This window comes from Dipodomys merriami, unplaced genomic scaffold, assembly GCF_024711535.1.
Source record: "Dipodomys merriami isolate MVZ:Mamm:240054 unplaced genomic scaffold, mDipMer1.0.p SCAF_41, whole genome shotgun sequence".
In the NCBI taxonomy this organism is placed as follows: Eukaryota; Metazoa; Chordata; class Mammalia; order Rodentia; family Heteromyidae; genus Dipodomys; species Dipodomys merriami.
This window is the reverse complement of record NW_027205715.1, coordinates 4287324-4308438: the sequence shown is the minus strand read 5'-3', so window position 1 is coordinate 4308438 and position 21115 is coordinate 4287324. Positions and strand designations below refer to the sequence as shown.

At 49.8% G+C, this 21115-nt stretch overlaps 1 protein-coding gene across 1 annotated transcript; it reads left to right on the top strand.

Annotated features, from left to right (window-relative positions):
* The first annotated feature begins 962 nt into the window (after positions 1-962).
* Slc38a7 (solute carrier family 38 member 7) lies at positions 963-19090 on the top strand. Its single transcript, XM_069992441.1, has 12 exons — positions 963-993; positions 1590-1713; positions 5197-5584; positions 6372-6570; positions 6764-6908; positions 7767-7865; positions 8627-8684; positions 8873-8987; positions 10104-10251; positions 10995-11194; positions 11898-11952; positions 15282-19090. Exons 3-12 carry the CDS (start codon positions 5315-5317, stop codon positions 15382-15384), a joined length of 1392 nt encoding a protein of 463 aa, XP_069848542.1. The 5' UTR covers positions 963-993; positions 1590-1713; positions 5197-5314; the 3' UTR covers positions 15385-19090.
* Positions 19091-21115: the final 2025 nt, after the last annotated feature.

The following is a 21115-nucleotide window of genomic DNA, read 5'->3' as shown; positions in this document are numbered from 1 at the left end:
TTGGTTCCTTTAGACTCAAGTAGCTTTCCTCCATGTCTCTTCCAGACAATGCAAAGATTTTAAGATCAACACAAAGATTGTACCAAAGGCCCAGTGGGGGCTGGGAATATGGCTTAGTGGTAGAGTTCTTGCCTAGCATTCATGAAGCCCTGGGTTCTATTCCTCAGTACCACATAAATAGAAACAACCAGAAGTTGTGCTGTGGCTCAAGTGGTAGAGTGGTAGCCTTGACCAAAAAGAAGCTCAGGGACAGTGCCCAGGTCCTGAGTTCAAGGCCCGGGACTGGCAAAAAAAATGTCTGAGATCTGAGGATCTTGATCAAAGCCAGCCCAGACAGATAAAGCCCAGATTAATCAGCAAATCTTCAGTTAATTAGCAAAAAGCCAGAAGTGGAGGTATGGCTCAAGGTCTTGAGATCAAGCAAAGAACGGAAAGAAAGTAAGCAAGAGAGAATGAAAGAAAGTTGGATCATGTCTAAAACATGACTGGAACCTGGCATGGTAGTTCACACTTGTAATCCCAGTAATCCCAGTACTTAGAAGGCTGAGACAGGAGGATCTCCAATTCAAGGGCAGCCTGGACTGGATGCGAGACGCTGATTCAAAAGAGGAGGAGAAGGAGGAATAAACTCTAGGGTCTCGGGCTATAGCATAAATGCAGAGACAGAGGAGAAAAAAATAGGAGAGCAAATAGCTTTGACCCATTGTCCTTGAAGGACGAAGATGCCAGACCTCTTAAAGACCTGCCCAGGAAGAAGTGTTTTGCTTGACCAAGATGTCAGGCCTAAAAATAAGTGCATAAACGCTGACTGTCTGGGTGCCAGGCCGACTCAGGACGATGCTGACAAACTGAGCCAGGGAACTGCTAGTGTCCAAGATTAACACCATCCGAAAACTACAACTCCCAGCGTGCCCTTCGGTCCGCCGGAGCCTGGCGGTCATGTGATAGGTCCTCACGTGTCTCCCCAGCTGGCTCCGGGATGAAGCTCTCTAGGTAAGGGGTTGTCGGTAGAGGTGGTGACGGGTGGGGCGTGAGGGCCCGGGGGTTCCTGGGGTCCTCCACCTCGGCGGCGCTCAGGCGAACTCGCTGCGGGGCCGGAGCTGGTCCTCGCCCCACGCCCGCCGTTCATTTCGCAGGCAGGGTCGCACCTGATCCAGCCGGGTCTCCACCCAGTGCTAGGCCGAGGTGGAGTCCCGGAGCGGCTCTCCAGTTACCCCACGCGGCTTACCTGCCATGATCCAGGCCTGAGAACCTTGCACGCACACACACAGGCACGCACACCTGGCCCGGCCGGAGATTTTCTGGGCCACCTCTCTTGTGTTTCAGGGCTGCAGCACCATCCACATTGGACTGGGTCAGGTCCTGAGTGGGATCTGAGGTGCCAACTGAAATCTCTGGTAGAGCATGTGGGGCATCAGGCTTCTAGTTCTGGTCCTGCCAGCTGCCCATTGTGACCTTAATCTCCTTCAGGAACTTTTTCCCCTGTCTTGTGTGGGCACTTAGTTCTGAGTTAGTATTAAAACTAATCAGTTCCCCCACCTTCTGAAGTCAGCTCAGTGACTGCCTGAACTCCTCTCTCCTGACTCCAGATTTTAGGCAAAGTCTTCAGGAAGAAGAACTTGAAGCCAGAGAGGGAAGTGAAAGGAATCATCGCAGATCTTGGGAAGAAGAAACAGCTCCCTTCCACCATAGCCAGGCAGGTGGAAAGAGCAGGTAAGCTGGGAGCTGTTGGAGCTGTGTGATTGGGAGTGAGGATAGGGATTATTGGACCTACCACTGCTGCAGTGGTCTGCAAGGAGATAAGACTTTTGCCCTCAAGATCCATGGGAACTGCAGCCTTCGTTCTTGTGTAGAGGCTGGAATGATGACACAAGATTGGGGCAGGAGTGCTATGGGGTAATGTATTGCCTGGAGAGCCAGGAAGCTGCTCTAGCCTTGGACCTTGGATGGGTCATCCAGTAAACGTCTGTAGTGGTAGTGTGAGCAGGTGGTCTTAAACCACTCTGGCACTATACTGAAAGCTAGGAATTAGAAAACTGCCATCACTAGTCACTACTCTGGTTTTTTGCTGAGTTGCAAGCTGGGGGATAAGTTACACAAGAGGAAGAAGTCCTGTGTCATAGACTAATTTTTCAGAATCTGGCACCAGTAGAGGGAAATTTCCCCTAGGGCTGTGTCCCTTGGTTATGCACACTCACAGAGGCAAATACTCCACCACTTAAGCCACGCCCAAGTCTCCTTGGTTACAGGCTTATTGACAGATATCGGAGAGCACTTGCAGTTTTCTATGTCCATCTCATGAGGGAAATATAAATATGCTCTTCAAGAACGTTAGACATGGGGCTGGGAAGGTGGCTCAGTGGTCTAGCGCTTGCCTTGCATGCATGAGGACCTGGGTTCAATTCCTCAGCACCACATAAGCACAAAAAGCTGGAGGTGGTGCTGTGGCTTAAGTAGTAGCCTTGAGCTGAAGAGCTGAGGGACAGCGTCCAGGTCCAGAGTTCAAGCCCCACAACTGCCCTCTCCCCCCCAAATAAAAGAAAGATAGACATAGCCAGGCGCCGGTGGCTCACCACTATAATCCTAGCTACTCAGGAAGCTGAGATCTGAGGATTACAGTTCAAAGCCAGCCCTGGCAGGAAAGTCCATGAGACTCTTATCTCCAATAAACCACCAGAAAACCAGAAGTGGTGCTGTGGCTCAGTGGTAGAGCACTAGTCTTGAGCTGAAGAGCTGAGGGGCAGTGCCCAGGCCCAGAGTTCAAGTCCCACGATGACAATAAAAAGAACGTTAGACATAAAAATAAAGAATTGTCTCAGCAAGGCACAATTTACTTCTGCCCAGAAGGATACACTATCAGCCAAAAATCTGGCAAGGGAGCATCCACACAGAGCTAGTAGTCTGCTCAGGTATTTATTCCTAATGCAGCAGGCCCTGCCCCTCTGCTCAGATTGGTTGAGCCTCAATCTGCTTCCAATTAGCTAGTTTGGATATATATGGTGATTTTGAAATGAGATTAACAGTTCACAAGTAATCTCAAAATACATCCATACACTCTGCTATTTCTTGAACTGTGGTATAAGCCTATCTTGGAAAGAAACCAGTTTAAGACAAAACCTTACATTTTACAAATCCTTTCTTAACCCAGGGAAAGTTCCTCTTTTTCCTTAACAAGAACGGAACCACCTGGCCAAAGCAGGACCTTTTCTGCAATACACTTTGATAGGAAAGGCTGTTTTTCTCCAAATTCTTCCAGCTTTGTCCACCCTCACCGGGAGAAACTAGGAATCATTCCAAGGAGCTATTCTATACCCACTGTGGACTGACAACTTCAGAAAGGATGGCTTTATGATAGACCCTGATTAGGTTATTATGGCAGAATCTGAGTCTTTCCCTATCAGATACACTCTCCCTCTGAGTTACACTCCCCAGTGTGATAAATGTTTGCTAATATTAACACATTCCTCACAGAAACAACATGTAAAGGCTTAGAGGGGTGAAGTGATTGCCCAAGTCAGATGTCTAGGAAAGTAAATAGGTTAGCATTCAGGCTCCAGAGTATATTCTTGAGACCCAGAGTACAGTTCCTCCGTGCTGGGAGATGCTTTTGATCTGGAATTGGACTTACTGCCATCACTTCTCTTGTTGGAGGCAGGGGTTGGGGGGGGGCGGGTCTCAGGCTGTGTGAGCTGAAGCTGGAGAACACTGGTCAGTTTTCAGGACTGGACGCCTTGAAGCTCAGGATTCTGAGAAGGAGAAATCTCTTTTCTGGAAATGTGGCTTAGTGGTAGAGTGCTTGCCTAGCATGCATGAAGCCCTGGGTTCGATTCCTCAGTACCACATAAATAGAAACAGTCAGAAGTCATGCTGTGGCTCAAGTGGTAGAGTGCTAGTCTTGAGCAAAAAGAAGCTCAGGGACAGTGTTCTGAGTTCAAGGTTCTGACCCAGGTCCTGAGTTCAAGGCCCAGGACTGGCAAAAAAAAAAAGGAAAAAGAAAGAAAAGAAGGGGCTAGGAAGGTGGCTCAGTGGTAGAATGCTTGCCTTGCATGCATGAGGTCCTCAGCACCACATAAGTAGAAAAAAATGAAGTGGCACTGTGGCTCAAGCGGTAGAGCGCTAGCCTTGAGCTGAAGAGCTGAGGGACAGCATCCAGGCCCAGAGTTCAGGCTCCACAACTGACAAAGAAAAGAAAAGGAAAGGAAAAAATAAATTTCTTTCTAGTTTTCAAGAAAGAACCAAGACCAAAGGAAAAACTGCATCTCATCTCAGGCCCAGGGAGAGGTAGTGACAAACAAATGTATGTTCTAGCACCAAACAAGCCCTCCATCAACCATTGGATGACCCTTAGTAAACCCACTTTTAGGACTCCATTGAAGATGAAGTGAGACAGAGCACTGTGGGGTGCAGTAGGAGTAACTACTATCACAGTGTGTGTGGCCTTAGAGCCTTGTGATTTAGCTGAGAAAAAATAAATCCATGCCTATGTATTGGTAGCACATGAGAGAATGCTACGAGGAAATGCCCAAGCAGTACCAGACCTTCCAGTGACTCCTAGAAAGACTTGCTGTGCTTGGAACGATCCCAGTCCCTCTCCAGCCACATGCATAGGTCTCATCTCTTCCGGGAAATAGGGAAGGTACACATGGACCTTTAGGCACACATGTGACTTGTCATGCGGGAGAAGAGTGGCCTACACTTAATAGACTATTGACTAGAGTGCAGGGGAGTGTGCTGGGCTGTATGTAATACCTTGAAAGTTGCACAGTTGTTGGTAAGAGTACCTCTTGAGAGCCTGTAGTGTGGAAACAGGCTGACAGATACAGGTTCAGATCCTGCACAACAGCCTGCTCACATCCAACCTGGAGTCAGTAAGTTGATCTCTCTGACCCTGTGATCACAAGGCTGTCATAGGATTCCTTGAGATAAGATATATCCATGGCACAACTGCTCAGTGGAGGCCTTTCTAGCACTGATGTGTTGGCATCAGCTCTAGATGTGGTAGCCTCCTCTCTTCCTATTAGGTCTTCTTTACCTTGAATGTCTATGAGGGTGAAACAAGCAGGATTTACATCTGCTGTATTTTTCTGTCCGTTATCCCATACAGTGGTGTCCAGTGCAATGTTCTTCCCAGAGGCACACGTGGATTTGAACTCTCCATCTCGAGCTAACAGTAATACCTGCCTATTTCCCATCTAGGTGACAAGAGTCCTCATAAAATAGCTGTCCTGAACAGGCCAGTGTTCCCAAGTTACCCCCAGTGATGTGGTCGTGAGGCAAAGCCCAGAGCTCTTACAGAAAGACGACTCTCAGGGCCATGGCCCAGTTCAGCATTAACAATGATTACAACGAGTGGAGCTCCAGCACGGATGCTGGGGAGCGGGCCCGACTGCTGCAGAGTCCCTGTGTGGACACAGCCCCTAAAACTGAGAGCGAAGCCTCTCCTGGGGGTCCGGACAGAGGCACCACTTCCACACTTGGGGCCATCTTCATCGTTGTCAATGCCTGCCTGGGTGCAGGGCTGCTTAACTTCCCAGCGGCCTTCAGGACTGCCGGGGGCGTGGCAGCTGGCATCTCGCTGCAGATGGTGAGTGTACACAGACTGGTGACAGAGATGAGTGCGGGTGGGCCCATGCATCAGTAGAACGACTATGGACTGCAGCTGCCATTCTTCCCCTCCCTTATACATGGCAGACATTACCAATCTATTCCAGTACTCTATTCTCATCAAAGCCTTCAGGGAGATTTAAACATTGATTGGGTGTTTAATTTTTTAGGCATTACTTTGATTTTGTGGTTGTGCTATAAGAAGTAGGCCTTAGTCTTGAGAACTACTTACATGTTTACAGATTGTATTGGCTTTATAGTGGGAAGGGAATAAGATAAAACAAGACTAGCCATAATTGTTCGTTTGTTTTTTTTAAGCTGATGGGAATACTTTGAGTCCATTATACTGCGCTCTCTACTTTCATGTGTTTTAAATTTTTCAAAAACTCTTTTTTTTTTTTTGGTCAGTCATGGGTCTTGAACTCTGAGCTTGGGTACTTTTCAGCTTTTCAGCTCAAGGCTAGCACCCTACCACTTGAGCCACAGCACCACTTCCAGTTTTTTGAGTGGTTTATTGGAGACAAGAATCTCACGGACTTTTCTGCCTGGGCTAGCTTTGAACTATGATCCTCAAATCTCAGCCTCCTGAGTAGCTGGGATTATAGGCATGAGCCACTGGCGCCCGGCTCTTTTGTTTCTTAAAGAAAACCTCAACCTTTAGCAGTCAGTTAAAATTGCCTTGCCAAATGAGATCCATTTCCCAAAGCTACTTTGGGCATTGGTCTGGGCCTTTCTTACACCCTCCTTTCTCCCTGCCCTGTCTGCAGAGCATGCTGGTTTTCATCATCAGTGGCTTGGTCATCTTGGCCTACTGTTCCCAGGCAAGCAATGAGGGGACCTACCAGGAGGTGGTGTGGGCTGTGTGTGGCAAGCTAACAGGCGTGCTATGCGAGGTGGCCATCGCTGTCTACACTTTTGGTACCTGTATCGCCTTCCTTATCATCATCGGGGACCAGCAAGACAAGAGTAAGGTTCTTCCCAGAGTGCCTACCCCATCTTTCCCTCAACCCTGGGGATCCTAGAGCGAAGAGAAAGGGTATTATATACCTGCCTGACCTTGTCTGAACTTGGGTCCCGTAGAGGGAGGGCCTGGGGCCTAGCAGAGTAGGAAGGCCATACTCTGATGGCCTGGAATGACATTGCCTTCCTCCCTGTGCAGTTATAGCAGTGCTAGCCAAGGAGCCAGAGGGGACCAACAGCAGCCTTTGGTACACAGACCGCAAGTTCACCATCAGCCTCACTGCCTTCCTCTTCATCCTGCCCCTCTCCATTCCCAGAGAGATTGGTTTCCAGAAATATGCCAGGTTTGGAGGTGCCACCCCAGCGTGGGTGGGACAGAGCTCTGGTCATGGGCAGCTGGAGACCCAAGGGCTGCTGGGAAGTCCCTCTGTGGCATCTCGTCCTTCTGGGATGAGCAGACCAAGGCTTCTAGTATTTTAGGCCCAAGATTTTCCTTTCCTGTCACCATCAAGGGAGAGCATGGTCCTTTGCCTCTCTGAGAGATTCATTCCTAAATGCCCTTGTCAGAGAAGGGACTGGGGATATCAAGGAGTGTGGAGACACCCTGCTAGCTTGAAGGCTTTTCTTGGGAACATGGGCCTTAGGTCATTTTGAGATATCAGCCTGGGAGCATCTTCCATGCAGCTCATGGTAACAAGGGAGACTGGCTGCCTGGCTCAGTGTCTGTGAAGGTTGGGGTAAGAGGTAGGGGGCTGTGTCCAGGCTGTTTCCTAGTCTGTAAGCAAGGGATCACATTCTGTTATCTCCATGGTCCCCTTAAATGTTGATATTCTACTGTATACCCATCCTTTACCTTCAGCATCTTAGTACTCAAAGACCCACAAAACAGCCTACAGCTGACCCTACCAAGTCTGGGCTGCTCAGATCCAAGTTGTCGCTGTGCTTTGGAGCCAGTCTTCCATCGTGGTCTCTGAGCCATGGAGCTGAACTATTCTATGTGCCAATAGCCAGAAATGCTACCCACTGCCTTCCAGCTCCCTCCTAGCTGGATCAGGTCTCTGTGAAACTTATTTTCAAGACATGTCAAGTCTTTGCTTGTCACAGTTCTGTCCCAAGAGCAGAAGGTGGACACCCTGGGATGGTATCAAATAAGGGGGCTACTGGGGCTGGGGAGGAAGAAGTCAGTCTCTCCTTCCTGGCAGCTTCCTGAGTGTTCTGGGCACCTGGTACGTGACTGCCATCATTATCATCAAATACATCTGGCCAGATAATGAGATGACCCCAGGAGACATCCTGACAAGGTGGGTGAGGCTCCCCAGGAAATATATGGGGTAGAACCTGTCACATTGGCCCTGGGAGGTACTGGGTTAGCATCCAAAGGCCACACAGGCTTGCTGAGGCTTATTAACTCTCACAAGGGCTGACTCACCAAGCAATGAGGGAGATGGTGGGAAACCCTAGTGAGATCTGACAGATGCTAGGTGCGAGACACAGCCCAGGTTGGGGAGACGCTTAGAGTAAGGTTGCACAGTTCCTGACACTGTTTATCTGCAGTTTCTATATCTTCTATAGAAGGATGAATCCTTTTTATTTTCTCTAAGTCTATCCTTCTGCCTTTTTATTTTTTAATACGAAAAACAAAGTCAGAAATTCAGAATTTGGGCTTTAGGTGGACCTTACAGAGCCTCAGTTTACTGAGGAGGTGCTCAGCCGGGCACCAGTGGCTCACGCCTGTAATCCTAGCTACCCAGGAGGCTGAGATCTGAGGATCAAGGTTCAAAGCCAGCCCACGCAGGAAAATCCATGAGACTCATCACCAGTTGACCACTAGAAAACCAGAAGTGGTGCTGTGGCTCAAGTGGTAGAGCGCTCGCCTTGAGCTAAAGAGCTGAGGAATAGCGCCCAGGCCCAGAGTTCAAGCCCCACAACTGACCAAAAAACAAAAAATGGAGGTGCTCAGCATGTGGAAAGCTGGCCACTGGAGGCTGTGGTGGCCTGGGGGAACAGTAGACGGTAGAGACTCTGAAGGCATCACAGGCAGCTGTTCATTGTTTGTTCTCAGGCCAGCTTCCTGGATGTCTGTGTTCAATGCTATGCCCACCATCTGCTTCGGATTTCAGGTGCCAGCCATCCCCTTAGGTCATCCCTCACACTAGGACGGAACTCGTATCGCAGGCTGGATGGGTGGAATCCTGGGCGTGGGGTGCAGGGGGAGGATAAAGCAGGGGCCCCAGATTCCCTTTTGTTCCTAGGGCCTTTTTCCCCAAGGCCTCTGTCCCTACCATGACTGTGCTCTTCACCCAAACAGTGCCATGTGAGCAGCGTGCCCGTCTTCAACAGTATGCAGAGGCCTGAGTTGAAGACCTGGGGTGGGGTGGTGACAGCCGCCATGGTCATAGCCCTGGCTGTCTACCTGGGCACAGGTGAGTGCTTCCCCTTCAAGGACCAGGCCAACCTGAGTCCCCAAGGCCTCCAGCCCAGCTTTCCAAGGCACTTCCCTGTATCACCAACCTGACGCTTTGTAGTTGTTGGGTTGAATTTGGGCTGTCTGAGCTGTGTGTTCCTCCATTCATTCATGGATTCTCGGTCAGTGGCTACTAAGTTCCCAAAGCTGTTGTCAGTGAAGTACTGTGAGGGTGAAGGTGCCCTGTCCCCAGGGCATGACGGTCTCCTCGTCATGTGAGAATGAATAAGGAATTCCGGAGCCATCGTGTCGGGTGGATTCACAGAGGGCCCCTCTCTGAGGAGCGTCCTTCTAGGGAAGCCCGTGACCAGACAGTCTGAAGGGTGGGATGAGCATTCCGGAGAAGCCAGGTCTCTGAACCAGGGTCAGGAAGGAGCTCAGTGTAGCTGGGGTGCCAAGACTAAAGGCAGGCAGCCATGAGGCTGGACAGGTGGTGGGGAGGGTGCTTGAGAGGAAGCATTTCTTGCAGGGGAGTGGCTGGGGAATGAAGGCTTGGCGGCTGCGTGGAATGGTTTGGACAAAGGCCCCTGGCAAGAGAGGGGTCGGGCAGGGGCTGCTAGGGCCAGTGCCATGCCAGCCTCTGAAGCCATAGCCAGGGACGAGAAAGACAAACAGGCCAAGTATTTGTACAGTGAGGCTTATGTCCTGGCTGGAGAGACAATCGAGAGAGATGTACTCTGAAGAAAGTAGAATGGAGGAGGCTGGGAATGTGGCTTGGTAGAGTGCTTACCTAGCACGCATGAAGCCCTGAGTTCAATTCCTTAGTACCACATAAACAGAAAAAGCCAGAAGTGGTGCTGTGGCTCAGTTGGTACAGCACTAGCCTTGAGCAGAAGCAGCTCAGGGACAGAGCCCAGGCCCTGAGTTCAAGCCCCAGAAAAGAAAGAAAGGTGGTGTGATGGGGGCTGGAGAGCGTCTGGCAGGAAGGGATCTCAGAAGGCAGGGTGTGGAAGTGCCTTCCAAGGTGGACTCCCCCAGGCTCAGCCTCCTGAGTTGTGCCGGCACCCAGCAGGAGTGGCTGGCCCACCCCGCACCCTCGGGCTGCCTCACCTGGCCCCCTTGTGCTGGCCCCCAGGCATCTGTGGCTTCCTGACCTTCGGAGCTGCTGTGGACCCCGATGTGCTCCTGTCCTACCCTTCCACAGACATGGCTGTGGCTGTTGCCCGAGCCTTCATCATCTTGAGTGTGCTCACCTCCTACCCCATCCTGCACTTCTGTGGGCGGTGAGACACCCCCCCCTTCCAGCCCACACGGAGCCCTGGAAGCCCTCCAGTATGGTCCTTGGCCTTATGTGGAAACCATTCTGTTCATGGAGAAGTTGAAAACTATAGAAAAATGTGCAGGCCCAGCGCTGGTGGCTCATGCCTGTAATCCTAGCTACTCAGGAGGCTGAGATCTGAGGATCATGATTCAGAGCCAGCCTGGGCAAGAAAGTCTGTGAGGCTCTTATCTCCAGTTAACCACCAGAAAACTGGAAGTGGTGCTGTGGCCCAAGTGGTAGAGCGCTCACCTTGAGCTGAGTTGCTCAGGGACAGCACCCAGGCCCAGAGTTCAAGCCCACAACCAACCAAAAAAAGGAAAAAGAAAGAAAAATGTCCATGCCTAGAATGTCCCCCAAATACCCCAAGTGAGATCTTAGAAGTACCTTTGTCCCAGGGTAACCAAAACACTCTTAAGTCCTTGAGCAATCTCCCAGCCAGATCCTTTTCTGACCTCTCACATGGGCACCCATTCTTTTGGAAACTCCACCCAGTTTCCTGTAAGGAAACATGTTGTTTCCATGTGACGAGGCAAAGCACTGAACCTTTGTGCTCACCGTCAACTCCATGGTGATGGAGGCCCATGTTACAGAAGTCTTGGGCTCAGATCAGATCCCTGCCCACAATCCACCCAATTCAGGGTCTGGCTCCTGTGACCTAGAGGCAGAGGACATTAATATGGGAACCCTCAATCTCCTCACCGGTAGGGCAGTGGTCGAAGGCTTGTGGCTGCGCTACCAGGGAACCCCCGTGGAGGAGGATGTGGGGCGCGAGCGGCAGCGGCGCGTGCTGCAGACGCTGGTGTGGTTCCTGCTCACCCTGCTGCTGGCTCTCTTCATCCCTGACATTGGCAAGGTCATCTCAGTCATCGGAGGCCTGGCTGCCTGCTTCATCTTCATCTTTCCAGGTGTGGACCCCTGCTGCTCCTGTCTCAGCCCCATTGCAGTCTCCCTGGCTTCAGCTCACTGCTAGCTCAGAACCTTCCAGGGAGAGTAACCAACAACCTGTATTGCTCACCTGACTCAGTTGCCCGGGGGGTCAGCATGGACCCCTGGAGGGAAGATTATCATCTTCCTTCCATGGTGAGATGTGAGGTTCAGTGGGGCAGGCTTGCCCAGAGGTCACTAGACTCAGCTGGTAAGCCTCAAGCCCTTTCAGACCCATCGGCTGGGCCCAGCACGAATAGTCTCGCTTTTCATTCAAGCATGTGTTCCTACTTGATTTGTGGATCCGGCTGCCAGGTGGCTGCAGGTCCATCAGAAACTCAGGTCTACTTATGTCTGAATGAAGGGGCCCGGAAAGCCCTTCCCACTTGACTTTGAGCAAGGAATCCCTGTCTACTCAGGAGACCACTAGAAGGAACCTGTCATGTGAGCTACCAAAGAGTCACTATTGGCTCTGAGCCCTACTTACAGCCTAACTCCTCTTACCAGGTGCTGGCCTATGGGGAGAGCAAAAGCAAGGCCTCCAGTTGAATGTAGCAGAGTGGGGGCCGGGAGGGGGGAGTCTCCAGAGGACCCCATTGCCTCTTGGCAAGCCGGAGGCCATGCTGAGGGAGAGAGCCAGCCTGTGCTCCCTCCAAAACAAGGGCCACACCTCTTCTCTTTCAGGGCTGTGCCTCATTCAAGCCAAACTGTCGGAGATGGAAGAGGTCAAACCAGCCAGGTAAAGCAAAGCTGACCCAAGGGCCTCGGGGGGTTGTGGGGCAGGGTAGACTAGGAGAGGATCTTAAATTCGTAGGAGGACTTGGAAAACCATGAGCATTTAATGTGTGTGTGTGTACATACACACATATGTATGTATAAAATTATACTCCATTGTAATTTCTTTTTTTGGTCGGTTGTGAGGTCTGAACTCTGGGCGCTGTCCCTCAGCTCTTCAATTCAAAGCTAGTACTCCACCACTTGAGCCACAGCACTACTTCTGGCTTTTTCTGCTTATTTGGTGCTGAGGAATCCAACCCAGGGCTTCATGCATGCAAGGCAAGCACTCTACCACTGAGCCACCTTCCCAGCCCCTGTAATTTTTTATTTTATTTATTTTTGTTGTTGTTGGTCTGGGGCTTGAACTTTGGGCCTGGGAGCTGTCCCTCAGCTCTTCAGCTCAAGGCAAGTGCTCTACCACTTGAGCCACAGCGCCACTTCTGGTTTTCTGAGTGGTTTATTGGAGATAAGAGTCTCACAGAGCCGGGCGCTGGTGGCTCACGCCTGTAATCCTAGCTACTCAGGAGGCTGAGATCTGAGGATCGCAGTTTAAAGCCAGCCCGGGCAGGAGAGACTGTGAGACTCCTATCTCCAATAAACCACCAGAAAACCAGAAGTGGCGCTGTAGCTCAAGTGGTAGAGTGCTCGCCTTGAGCTGAAGAGCTGAGGGACAGCACCCAGGCCCAGAGTTCAAGCCCCATGACCGACAAAAAAAAAAACAAAAAAAGAATCTCACAGATTTTCCTGTCCAGGCTGGCTTTGAACTACAATCCTCAGATCTCAGCTTCCTCAGCTAGGATTACATGTGTGAGCCATCCGCCCCCAGCTTAATGTATCTCTTTTAAATAGGTAATCCAAACTAGTTGTGACAATTCAAAATACTACTTTAGGATTTAGAAAAAAGCAAAAAGTTTCTCCCAATTCCCTATTGTGCCTCTCTCCCATTACCCCTGTGAACTGTGCCCCTGGAGACTGAGTTACACAGAGCTGTGCACAGATATGCAAGCTTAGTGTGGATGGTTTTTGTTGATTTCCAAACAGGGTCTTACCACATAACCCGTACTGGTCTTATACTCATTGTGTGGTCCAGGTTGGCCTCCAACTTGCAGTCCTCTTGTCTTGGCCTCCCTAGTGTACAGTTACAGGTGTGTGCCACAATGCCTGGTTGTTCCTTCTTTCAATGGTTTCAAGATACTGTGTCATGCACGTGTGTCCTGTCATACATCTTGGCACATCCATTCAGTGGTTTGAGTAAGATCAGTTCCTTTTTTATTGGTGTTGGCTGTGGGGCTTGAACTCTGGGCCTGACCAATTTTCTGGTGGTTAATTGAAGATAAGAGTCTCACAGACTTTCCTGCCTGGGCTGGCTTTGAATGGCAATCCTCAGATCTTAGCCTCCTCAGTAGCTAGGATTACAGGTGTGAACCAATAGCACCTGACAAGATCAGTTCTTCAGAGAAAATTGGTGAGTTACAAGGCATTTCATTTTACCTTGGCACATGAGTTTTCAAATTGCTTTCCAAAAAAGTAGTTCCAAAGTCTCAGCAACACTGAGTGACAGCACCCTTTGCCCCGCCGCCCCTGCCCTGCCTGTTATGTGTGTAAGTTATGGTACACTTGTAACTGAAAATGCACATTAACATGCATGTTTCCCTGAGTAGTAAAGAGGCTGAACAAAAGGCTTACATGCTAAGAAAAATTATTAGGGGCTGGGAAGGTGGCTCAGTGGTAGAGTGCTTGCTTTGCATGTATGAGGCCCTGGGTTCGATTCCTCAGCACCACATAAGCAGAAAAAGCTGGAAGTGGCACTGTGAATCTCCCATCTCTAATAAAAGAACTCAGAAACAGCGGGAGTGGTGCTGTGGCTCAAGTGGTAGAATGCTAGCCTTGAACACAAAGAAGCTCAGGGACAGTGCCCATGCCCTGAGTTCAAGCCCCAAGACTGGCAAAAAAAAAAAAAAGGAGGAGGAGGGCCAGGAATGTAGCTCAGTAGTAAAGCATTGCCTTGCATGCATGCAATAAGACCCCAGGTTCCATCCCTAGCATAATATGAAAACAAAAGAAAAAGAACCCACAAATAACACTTGTTTACTAGCACTCAGGAGGCTAAGACAAGAGGATCATGAGTTCAATACTGGCTTGGGCTACGTACAAGACCCTGTCTCAAAAAAAAACACAAACAAGCCGGGCACCAGTGGCTCAAGCTACTAAGGAGGCTGAGATCTAAGGATCGAGATTCAAAGCCAGCCCAGGCAAGAAAGTTCGTAAGACTCTTATCTCCAATAAGCCACTGGAAAACCTGAAGTGGCGCTGTGGCTCAAGTGGTAGGGCGCTCACCTTGAGCTGAAGAGCACAGGAACAGTGCCCAAGCCCAGAGTTCAAGCCCCATGACCAAAAAAACAAAACAAAACAAAACACACACACACACACACAAACATAGCTGGGCACTGGTGGCTCATGCCTGTAATCCTAGCTACTCAAGAGGCTGAGATCTGAGCTTCGTGTTTCAAAGCCAGCCCGGGCAGGAAACTCCATGAGACTCATCTCCACCACCGACAAAAAAAAAAAAAAAAAAAAAAAAAATGGGGCTGGGAATGTGGCTTAGGGATAGAGTGCTTGCCTAGCACGCATGAAGCCCTGGGTTTGATTCCTCAGTACACATAAACCAGAAGTGGTAGAGTACTAGCCTAGCCTTGAGCAAAAGTAGCTCAGAGATAGTGCCCTGAGTTCAAGCCCCAAAACTGAAAAACAAAACAAAACAGACAGGCACCAGTGGCTCACACTTATTATCCTAGCTACTGGGGAGGCTGAGATCTAAAGATAACAGTTCAAAGCCAGCCCAAGCAGTAAAGTCTGTGAGACTCTTTTGCTCCAATAAATTACCCCTCACCCCGCCCAAAAAAAAAGCCAGAAGTGGCTCAAATGGTAGAGCACTTTCTGATGTTTTTGATAACTGTCTACTTGCAAATGTCTACTTTTTGTCTCTTTTTTAATGAAATGGTCACATTCCACGTGACTTTCTTAGTCCCTGGTCCTCTTCCTGTCAGGAGACCTGCATGCATACCCTGATCACACCTTGCATGCTGTGACCATAGTCAGTTAATACCATTAGGCCTCGATATCCTTACCTTTAGACATCTGGCCCACATGCCTCTTTATGGAAAAGGCCCTGGAAACTCAAAGGTGCTCTGCCAGCAGACACAATGTACTTCTGTTGTAATACTTAGCTGATAAGTCTGCAGAGTCATGAACAGGTTGACTGATCCGTCCCTTTCATCCTCTGCCCTACAGCTGGTGGGCGTTGGTCGGTTATGGAGTCTTCTTAGTCACCCTGGGAGCCTTCATCTTCGGCCAGACCACAGCCAATGCCATCTTTGTGAATGTCTTGGCATAACCACTGCCTTTGTGGACCCCAGGAGCCACCTCTCAGAGCTATGGGCTGCCCCAACCCAACATCATGCTGGTGTGATGGCATCTGGACATCCTTTTCCAGGATGATTAGCCCCCTACCTGTGGACAGCTCAGAGCCCTGCTCCTTCCCGCTTCCCAGCCCCAGCAGTGCTGACAGTGGGGGCAGGTCTCCTGTGACACAGGAATTTCCTCCTCCCCTCCTCTCAACTTCTCCATGCCTTGGTTCGGTGGATGAAAAGCAGCATCAGGGGGACTTAGAAGAGAACCCATTCTGACTTTCCTGGAGAAAGACGGTGTACAAAAGGCTGGTATCCTCCCTCGCCTCAGAGTATCCTGTCCTGCGTAGGGGCTGTGTTCAGTGCCTGTTCCTGTCCTCAGCAGCCATGGCTAGTGGCAACTTCTCCCGGGATCTAAGCTTCTGAAGGTGGCCTTGGAGTTATACAGATGTGCAAAAACAGCCATCTATTCCCCCAGACCCTCAGGGAGCCTGCTAGCCGCTTTGCCATGGATTGATATCTCCCAAGTCTCTGGGGGAGGAAGTGGGGCGTGTCTCACCCTGACTCTCCAAACCCAATAGTCCAGGCCGGGCGTCCCTCTCCTGCATCCCCAGATGTCACCAAGTCTAATGTTTACAAACGGTGCCAGCCTGGTTCTGAGACCAGGACCGCCTGCGGCGCGGTGCTGTGAGTACTCCTTCCTTAACTTCACCCATTGGTGAAGGTGAGCTGTTTCTGTTCCCTCCTGATTCCAGATGGGCACTTTTTAGAGGGTCAGAGTGAGGAATGAAGGAGTCTGGGAACTTTTCAAACCCTTACTGTGGGCTGAGCTGACGTGTGTGTGCGCGCGTGTGTGTATGTGTGTGGTTTGTGTGTGTGTGTGGTGTGTGTGTGTGGTGTGTGTGTGTGTGGTGTGTGTGTGTGTGGTGTGTGTGTGTGTGTGGTGTGTGTGTGTGGTGTGTGTGTGTGGTGTGTGTGGTGTGTGTGTGTGTGTGTGGTGTGTGTGTGGTGTGTGTGTGTGTGGTGTGTGTGGTGTGTGTGTGTGTGGTGTGTGTGTGTGTGTGTGGTGTGTGTGTGTGTGGTGTGTGTGTGTGTGTGGTGTGTGTGTGTGTGTGGTGTGTGTGTGTGTGTGGTGTGTGTGTGTGTGTGGTGTGTGTGTGGTGTGTGTGTGTGTGTGGTGTGTGTGTGTGTGTGGTGTGTGTGTGTGTGTGTGGTGTGTGTGTGGTGTGTGTGTGTGTGTGTGTGTGTGTGTGTGTGTGTGTGTGTGTTCACCTTCTCTCTGACCTTCCTCTTCCCCTCCCCAGCCAACCATACCCTGAAACCCAAACGGAAAGGGACAGCTGGAACCTAGAAGTTTCCTTTCCTATCTTGGCTGCTTCCTCTTCCCCCGTGCTGTCCCTGTGTGTAGTTCAGTCTCCCCCTCTCTCGTATTTTTCTTTTGTTGCTTGGGCAGGGCAGGAGGGCTGGCTGGGTGCAAACCCTCTCACCAGCTTCCCTGGCTCCCCGCCTCCGCCAGGCAGGCTACTCCGTGGCCTTTTCCTCCCCATAGAGCTCACACCTGGATTGCAGGTTGAAAACAGATTTAATGCCTTCCTGTTGTGATCTTGGCCCCTCCCCACCCACTCACTCTGTTAAGGTACAGGATCAAGTTCCTCCTTCAGGAACCCCAACATTTATTTGCACCCCACCTCCTACCTAAAACCTGTCTTAGCAGTAATTGGGGACTGGATGGAGAACAGAGGGGCTTCTATCAGCCCCCCTGACAGGAGGAGGAGTAGGAGCTATAATTTCCTTCCCGTCCCCTCCTGGCACCCACTCTACCCCTCTCCCCCACCACCACTGCACCTCGCTTTCCTACAGCCTCCTGCCCGGCAACAAGACCTGCCAAGGCCGGGCAGACAGACTCCAAGGGCCGTGTTTCAGGGGTTAGGATATGTAAAGCAGGAAAGCAGCATAGACAGCCAGCTAGGGAAGGGGTCAGGGTCCTAGTCTCTGGAGCCCTCCTGCTCCACCCCTTCTCATCAAGGCCTTTTACTGCCCTTCTACTCAAGCACACTCAGAGGAGGGAGGACAGTTCATAAAGGGAACCTGTGCAGTAGAGCTGTGTCCCCTGTATGGCACTAGGAACAATCTAGGCCACAGACAGGAGGAGGAGGGGTTGAACTAAGAAATGTAGATGGCATTTGACCCTCTTTGAACCCTGTCTCTGAAGTGGAACCATTGTGCTCCCTAACCAAACAGGGACCTGAGGGGCTCTGAGTGCCTGCCTCTACTTCCCTCAGTCCCTCCTCACAGACTAGACAGTTCTACTGTGGTCTCTTCCTCCTGCACCTCTGTGCCCTCGCCCCGTGCCGCATGCCCCTCCTCAACCCCAAATCCTAAGGGAGCGTCACACTCCCTGCCTCTCTTTGTTCAGAATCCAGCCTCTTCTGTGACTGACTCTAGATTGTTCCCATTCACAGTGTGAAGTGGCAGGTAGCTTTTAGCCTACCATCTTGCCATGCTGTCCAGGATTGGCACCATGGACAGGCTGAGGGGTTGGGTAGCTTGGGGTACTGGTTCACTGGAGGTTGGGTTTCACTTTCTTCCCCAAGAACAGATTACATCCACCCCAAAAATTGATTCCAGAGCAAATGGCCAGATTCACTCTCATATAGGGTACTCATGTCACCCTCGTTTTCTTTTTGGCAGTACTGGGGTTTGAACTCAGAGCCCTGTGTTTGTTTGAACCATGCCACCAGCCCAGTTTTCCTTAGTTGTTTTTCAAATAAGGTCTTGTACTTATGCCCAGTCTGGCTTAAACTACATTCCATACTCCATACTTCCTGAATAGCCAGGGCAACAAGGGTCTCACAAACTGTTTGTCCACAGTTGCCTCAAGAGACTATTCTGGACAAGCTAGGATTACAGGTGTGAGCCACCAACATCCCTATCTTAATATTCCCTACACTTTAATGGTATTTGATCTGCATCTGTCTCATTAGGCTAAATTCCATGGGAACAAGGTAGAATCCTGATCTGCCAGGCATCATAGCCCAGTGCCTGCCTGAGAGGAACACATGCTCAGTAGTCAAATGAGTGAATGTATAAGCGAATAGCAATATTTACAAGTCATATTGCACCAACACTACTTGCATCATTCTCATGTAGTTCTTACACTAAAGAGGCTGAGGGTGACCATGCGTGAGTAAACAGGTGAGCACAGGCTACACTCAACCAGCCTGTGACCTCCAAACCCAGAGGGCAGGTCTGGGAACCTTGGACTCTCATGTTGTCTCCAACAGCAGAGGTTCCCCTTAGATCCCCTCCCAGCCAGTCCTCATTGAGAGGCTTGCCAGCTAATGGCTCTGGACAAAAGACTTCTCTAGGACTCTGATTCTCTTATTTATAAGATGGGAGTGATGGGCCAGGTATGTCAGCACACCCCTGTAATATGAGCTACTCTTGGGGGGGTAGGATCTCTGTCCATCAAGACCAGCCCTTGCAAAATCATGAGATCCTATCTGAAAAGCAAAGTAAAAACAGAAGGACTAGGTGAACAGAGCATTGCCTAGCATACAAGGCTCTGAATTCATTCCCCAATACCACCAGAAGACAAGGATTGCAATCACGTTTGAGAACTCACAGGGTAAAGCAGAGTCAATGTAAGGAAAGTACTTGACTTGAAAAATAAAAGTGCTTTATAACTATAAAGGCTGCATTTCCATTTCTTGGGAGTGAAACTGTGCTAGGGATTCTCAGTGGCCGCATGGGGAGATGCTGATTCTGCATCTTGTGGGGGGTCTGAGACACTACGGTCAGCCCCCCCCCCCCAGTGAGGCCCACCCTGCTGATGCAGGGGCCTAGATAGCAAAACCTTTGGCCTCTCAAACCTGAGTCCACTTTCAAATGTCTCTTTTATTCTGGGAGACTTTAGTAAGTTGGTTCTGTTCTCCGAATCTTTGTTCTTGTCTGTTGAGATGATCTTACTCAAACTTGAGATCCTCCTGCCTTGGCCTCCAAGTGCTGGGATTACAGGTATGTACCCCCTTGCCTAGCCTCAGAGATGCTTATCTTGAGGTTGTAGATACTACTGACCCAAGGATACCTGGATAGTGCCTAGCAGATAGCAGGACTGCACTCTTGTTAATCATTTTACTAGGTTGTACAACTGCAGTTCCTTCATTTGGTCAGTAGAGGTCGCCTTTGCATAAATCTCATGGAGATGGAGTAAGCTTTATCTGCCTTGGCTGGCTTGGAGCTGCAATCCTCAGATACCAGCCTTCTGAGTAGCTAGAATTACAGGCGTGAGCCACCAGTGTCCAACCTAACATTTGTTTTTATTCACAAGTGCCCAGCCTTAAATTTATTTTTATTCTTTTGTGTTTGTCCTGGGGCTTGAACTCAGGGCCTGGGCACTGTCCCTAAGCTGCTTTGCATCAAGGCTAGCACTATTATCACTTGAGCCATAGGGCCACTTCCAGCCCTTTCTGAGTAGTTTATTAGAGATAAGAATCTTCCCTGCCTCAGCTAGCTTTTAACCACCATTCTCAGATCTCAGCCTCCTGAGTAGCTAGGATGATAGGCAAGAGCCACCAGCACCCGGCCTTAAATTTATTTTGAATTGATATGTAAGAACATACAAATTAGGCTGGGAATGTGGCTTAGTGGTAGAGTGCTTGCCTAGCAAAAAAAGAACAAAGATTACACACGACCGTGGGTGCTGGTGGCTGATGCCTGTAATCCTTGCTACTCAGGAAGCCGAGATCTGAGGATCAAGGTTCAAAGCTAGCCTGAGTGGAGCAGTGGTTCAAGCAGAGAGCACTAGCCTTAAACAGAAAGAGTGCTGGGACAGCACATAGTCCCAGAATTAAAGCCCTGCAAAAAAAATAATAATAATGAGGTACCATTTATAGCCAGGCACCAGTGGCTCATACCTGTAATCCCAGCTACCCAGAAAGGTAAAAGTGTGGTCAAATACCAGCCTAGCAAATTTTTTGTGTGCTGGTCCTAGGGCTTTAATTCAGGGTGTGGTTGCTGTCACTGAGTTTTTGTGCTTAAAACTACCACTTGAACCACAGCTTTACTTCCAGATTTTTGTTTATTTATTTATTTTTGTCATGATTCTTGAACTCTGGGCCTGGACACTGTCCCTCAGCTCTTCAGCTCAAGGCAAGTGTTCTACCACTTGAGACACAGTACCACTTCCGGTTTTCTGGTGGTTAATTGGAGATAAGAGTCTCGTGGACTTTCTGCCAGGGCTGGCTTTGAACCTTGATCCTCAGATCTCAGCCTCCTGAGTAGCTAGGATTACAAACCTGAGCCACCGGACACCTGGCCCACTTCCAGATTTTTGATGGCTAATTGGAGATAAGAATCTCAGGGACTTTCCTTCCTGGGATAGCTTTGTACATAATATTCATAGGTGTGATACTCACAGGCATGAGCTACCAGTACCCAGCCAGCCTAACAGTTTTGAAGCCTTTAGTTCAAATCACAGCATAACAAAAATAAATAGGCTTCCAGACCTTTTTGCTTTAGTTATTTCTGAATAGAGTCTTGATTTTTGTCTGGTTCTACCTGGACTATGATCCTCCTATCTTAGCATCCTAAACAGCTAGGATTACAAGTGTGAGCCATCACACTCAGCTTCTTATTGACTTTTTCCAAGGTTTCAGTATATAGCTCAGTCTGGCTTTGAATTCTATAATCCTTGAGCTCTTCAGACCATCCAAGTGC

Bases quoted from the DNA above. Each gene is read 5' to 3' on its own strand.
- Slc38a7 (XM_069992441.1), top strand. From the start codon at position 5,315: ATGGCCCAGTTCAGCATTAACAATGATTACAACGAGTGGAGCTCCAGC. The intron at 6,571-6,763 runs GTAAGGTTCTTC...CTCCCTGTGCAG, and splicing joins CGGGGACCAGCAAGACAAGA to TTATAGCAGTGCTAGCCAAG. The intron at 10,252-10,994 runs GTGAGACACCCC...CCTCACCGGTAG, and splicing joins ATCCTGCACTTCTGTGGGCG to GGCAGTGGTCGAAGGCTTGT.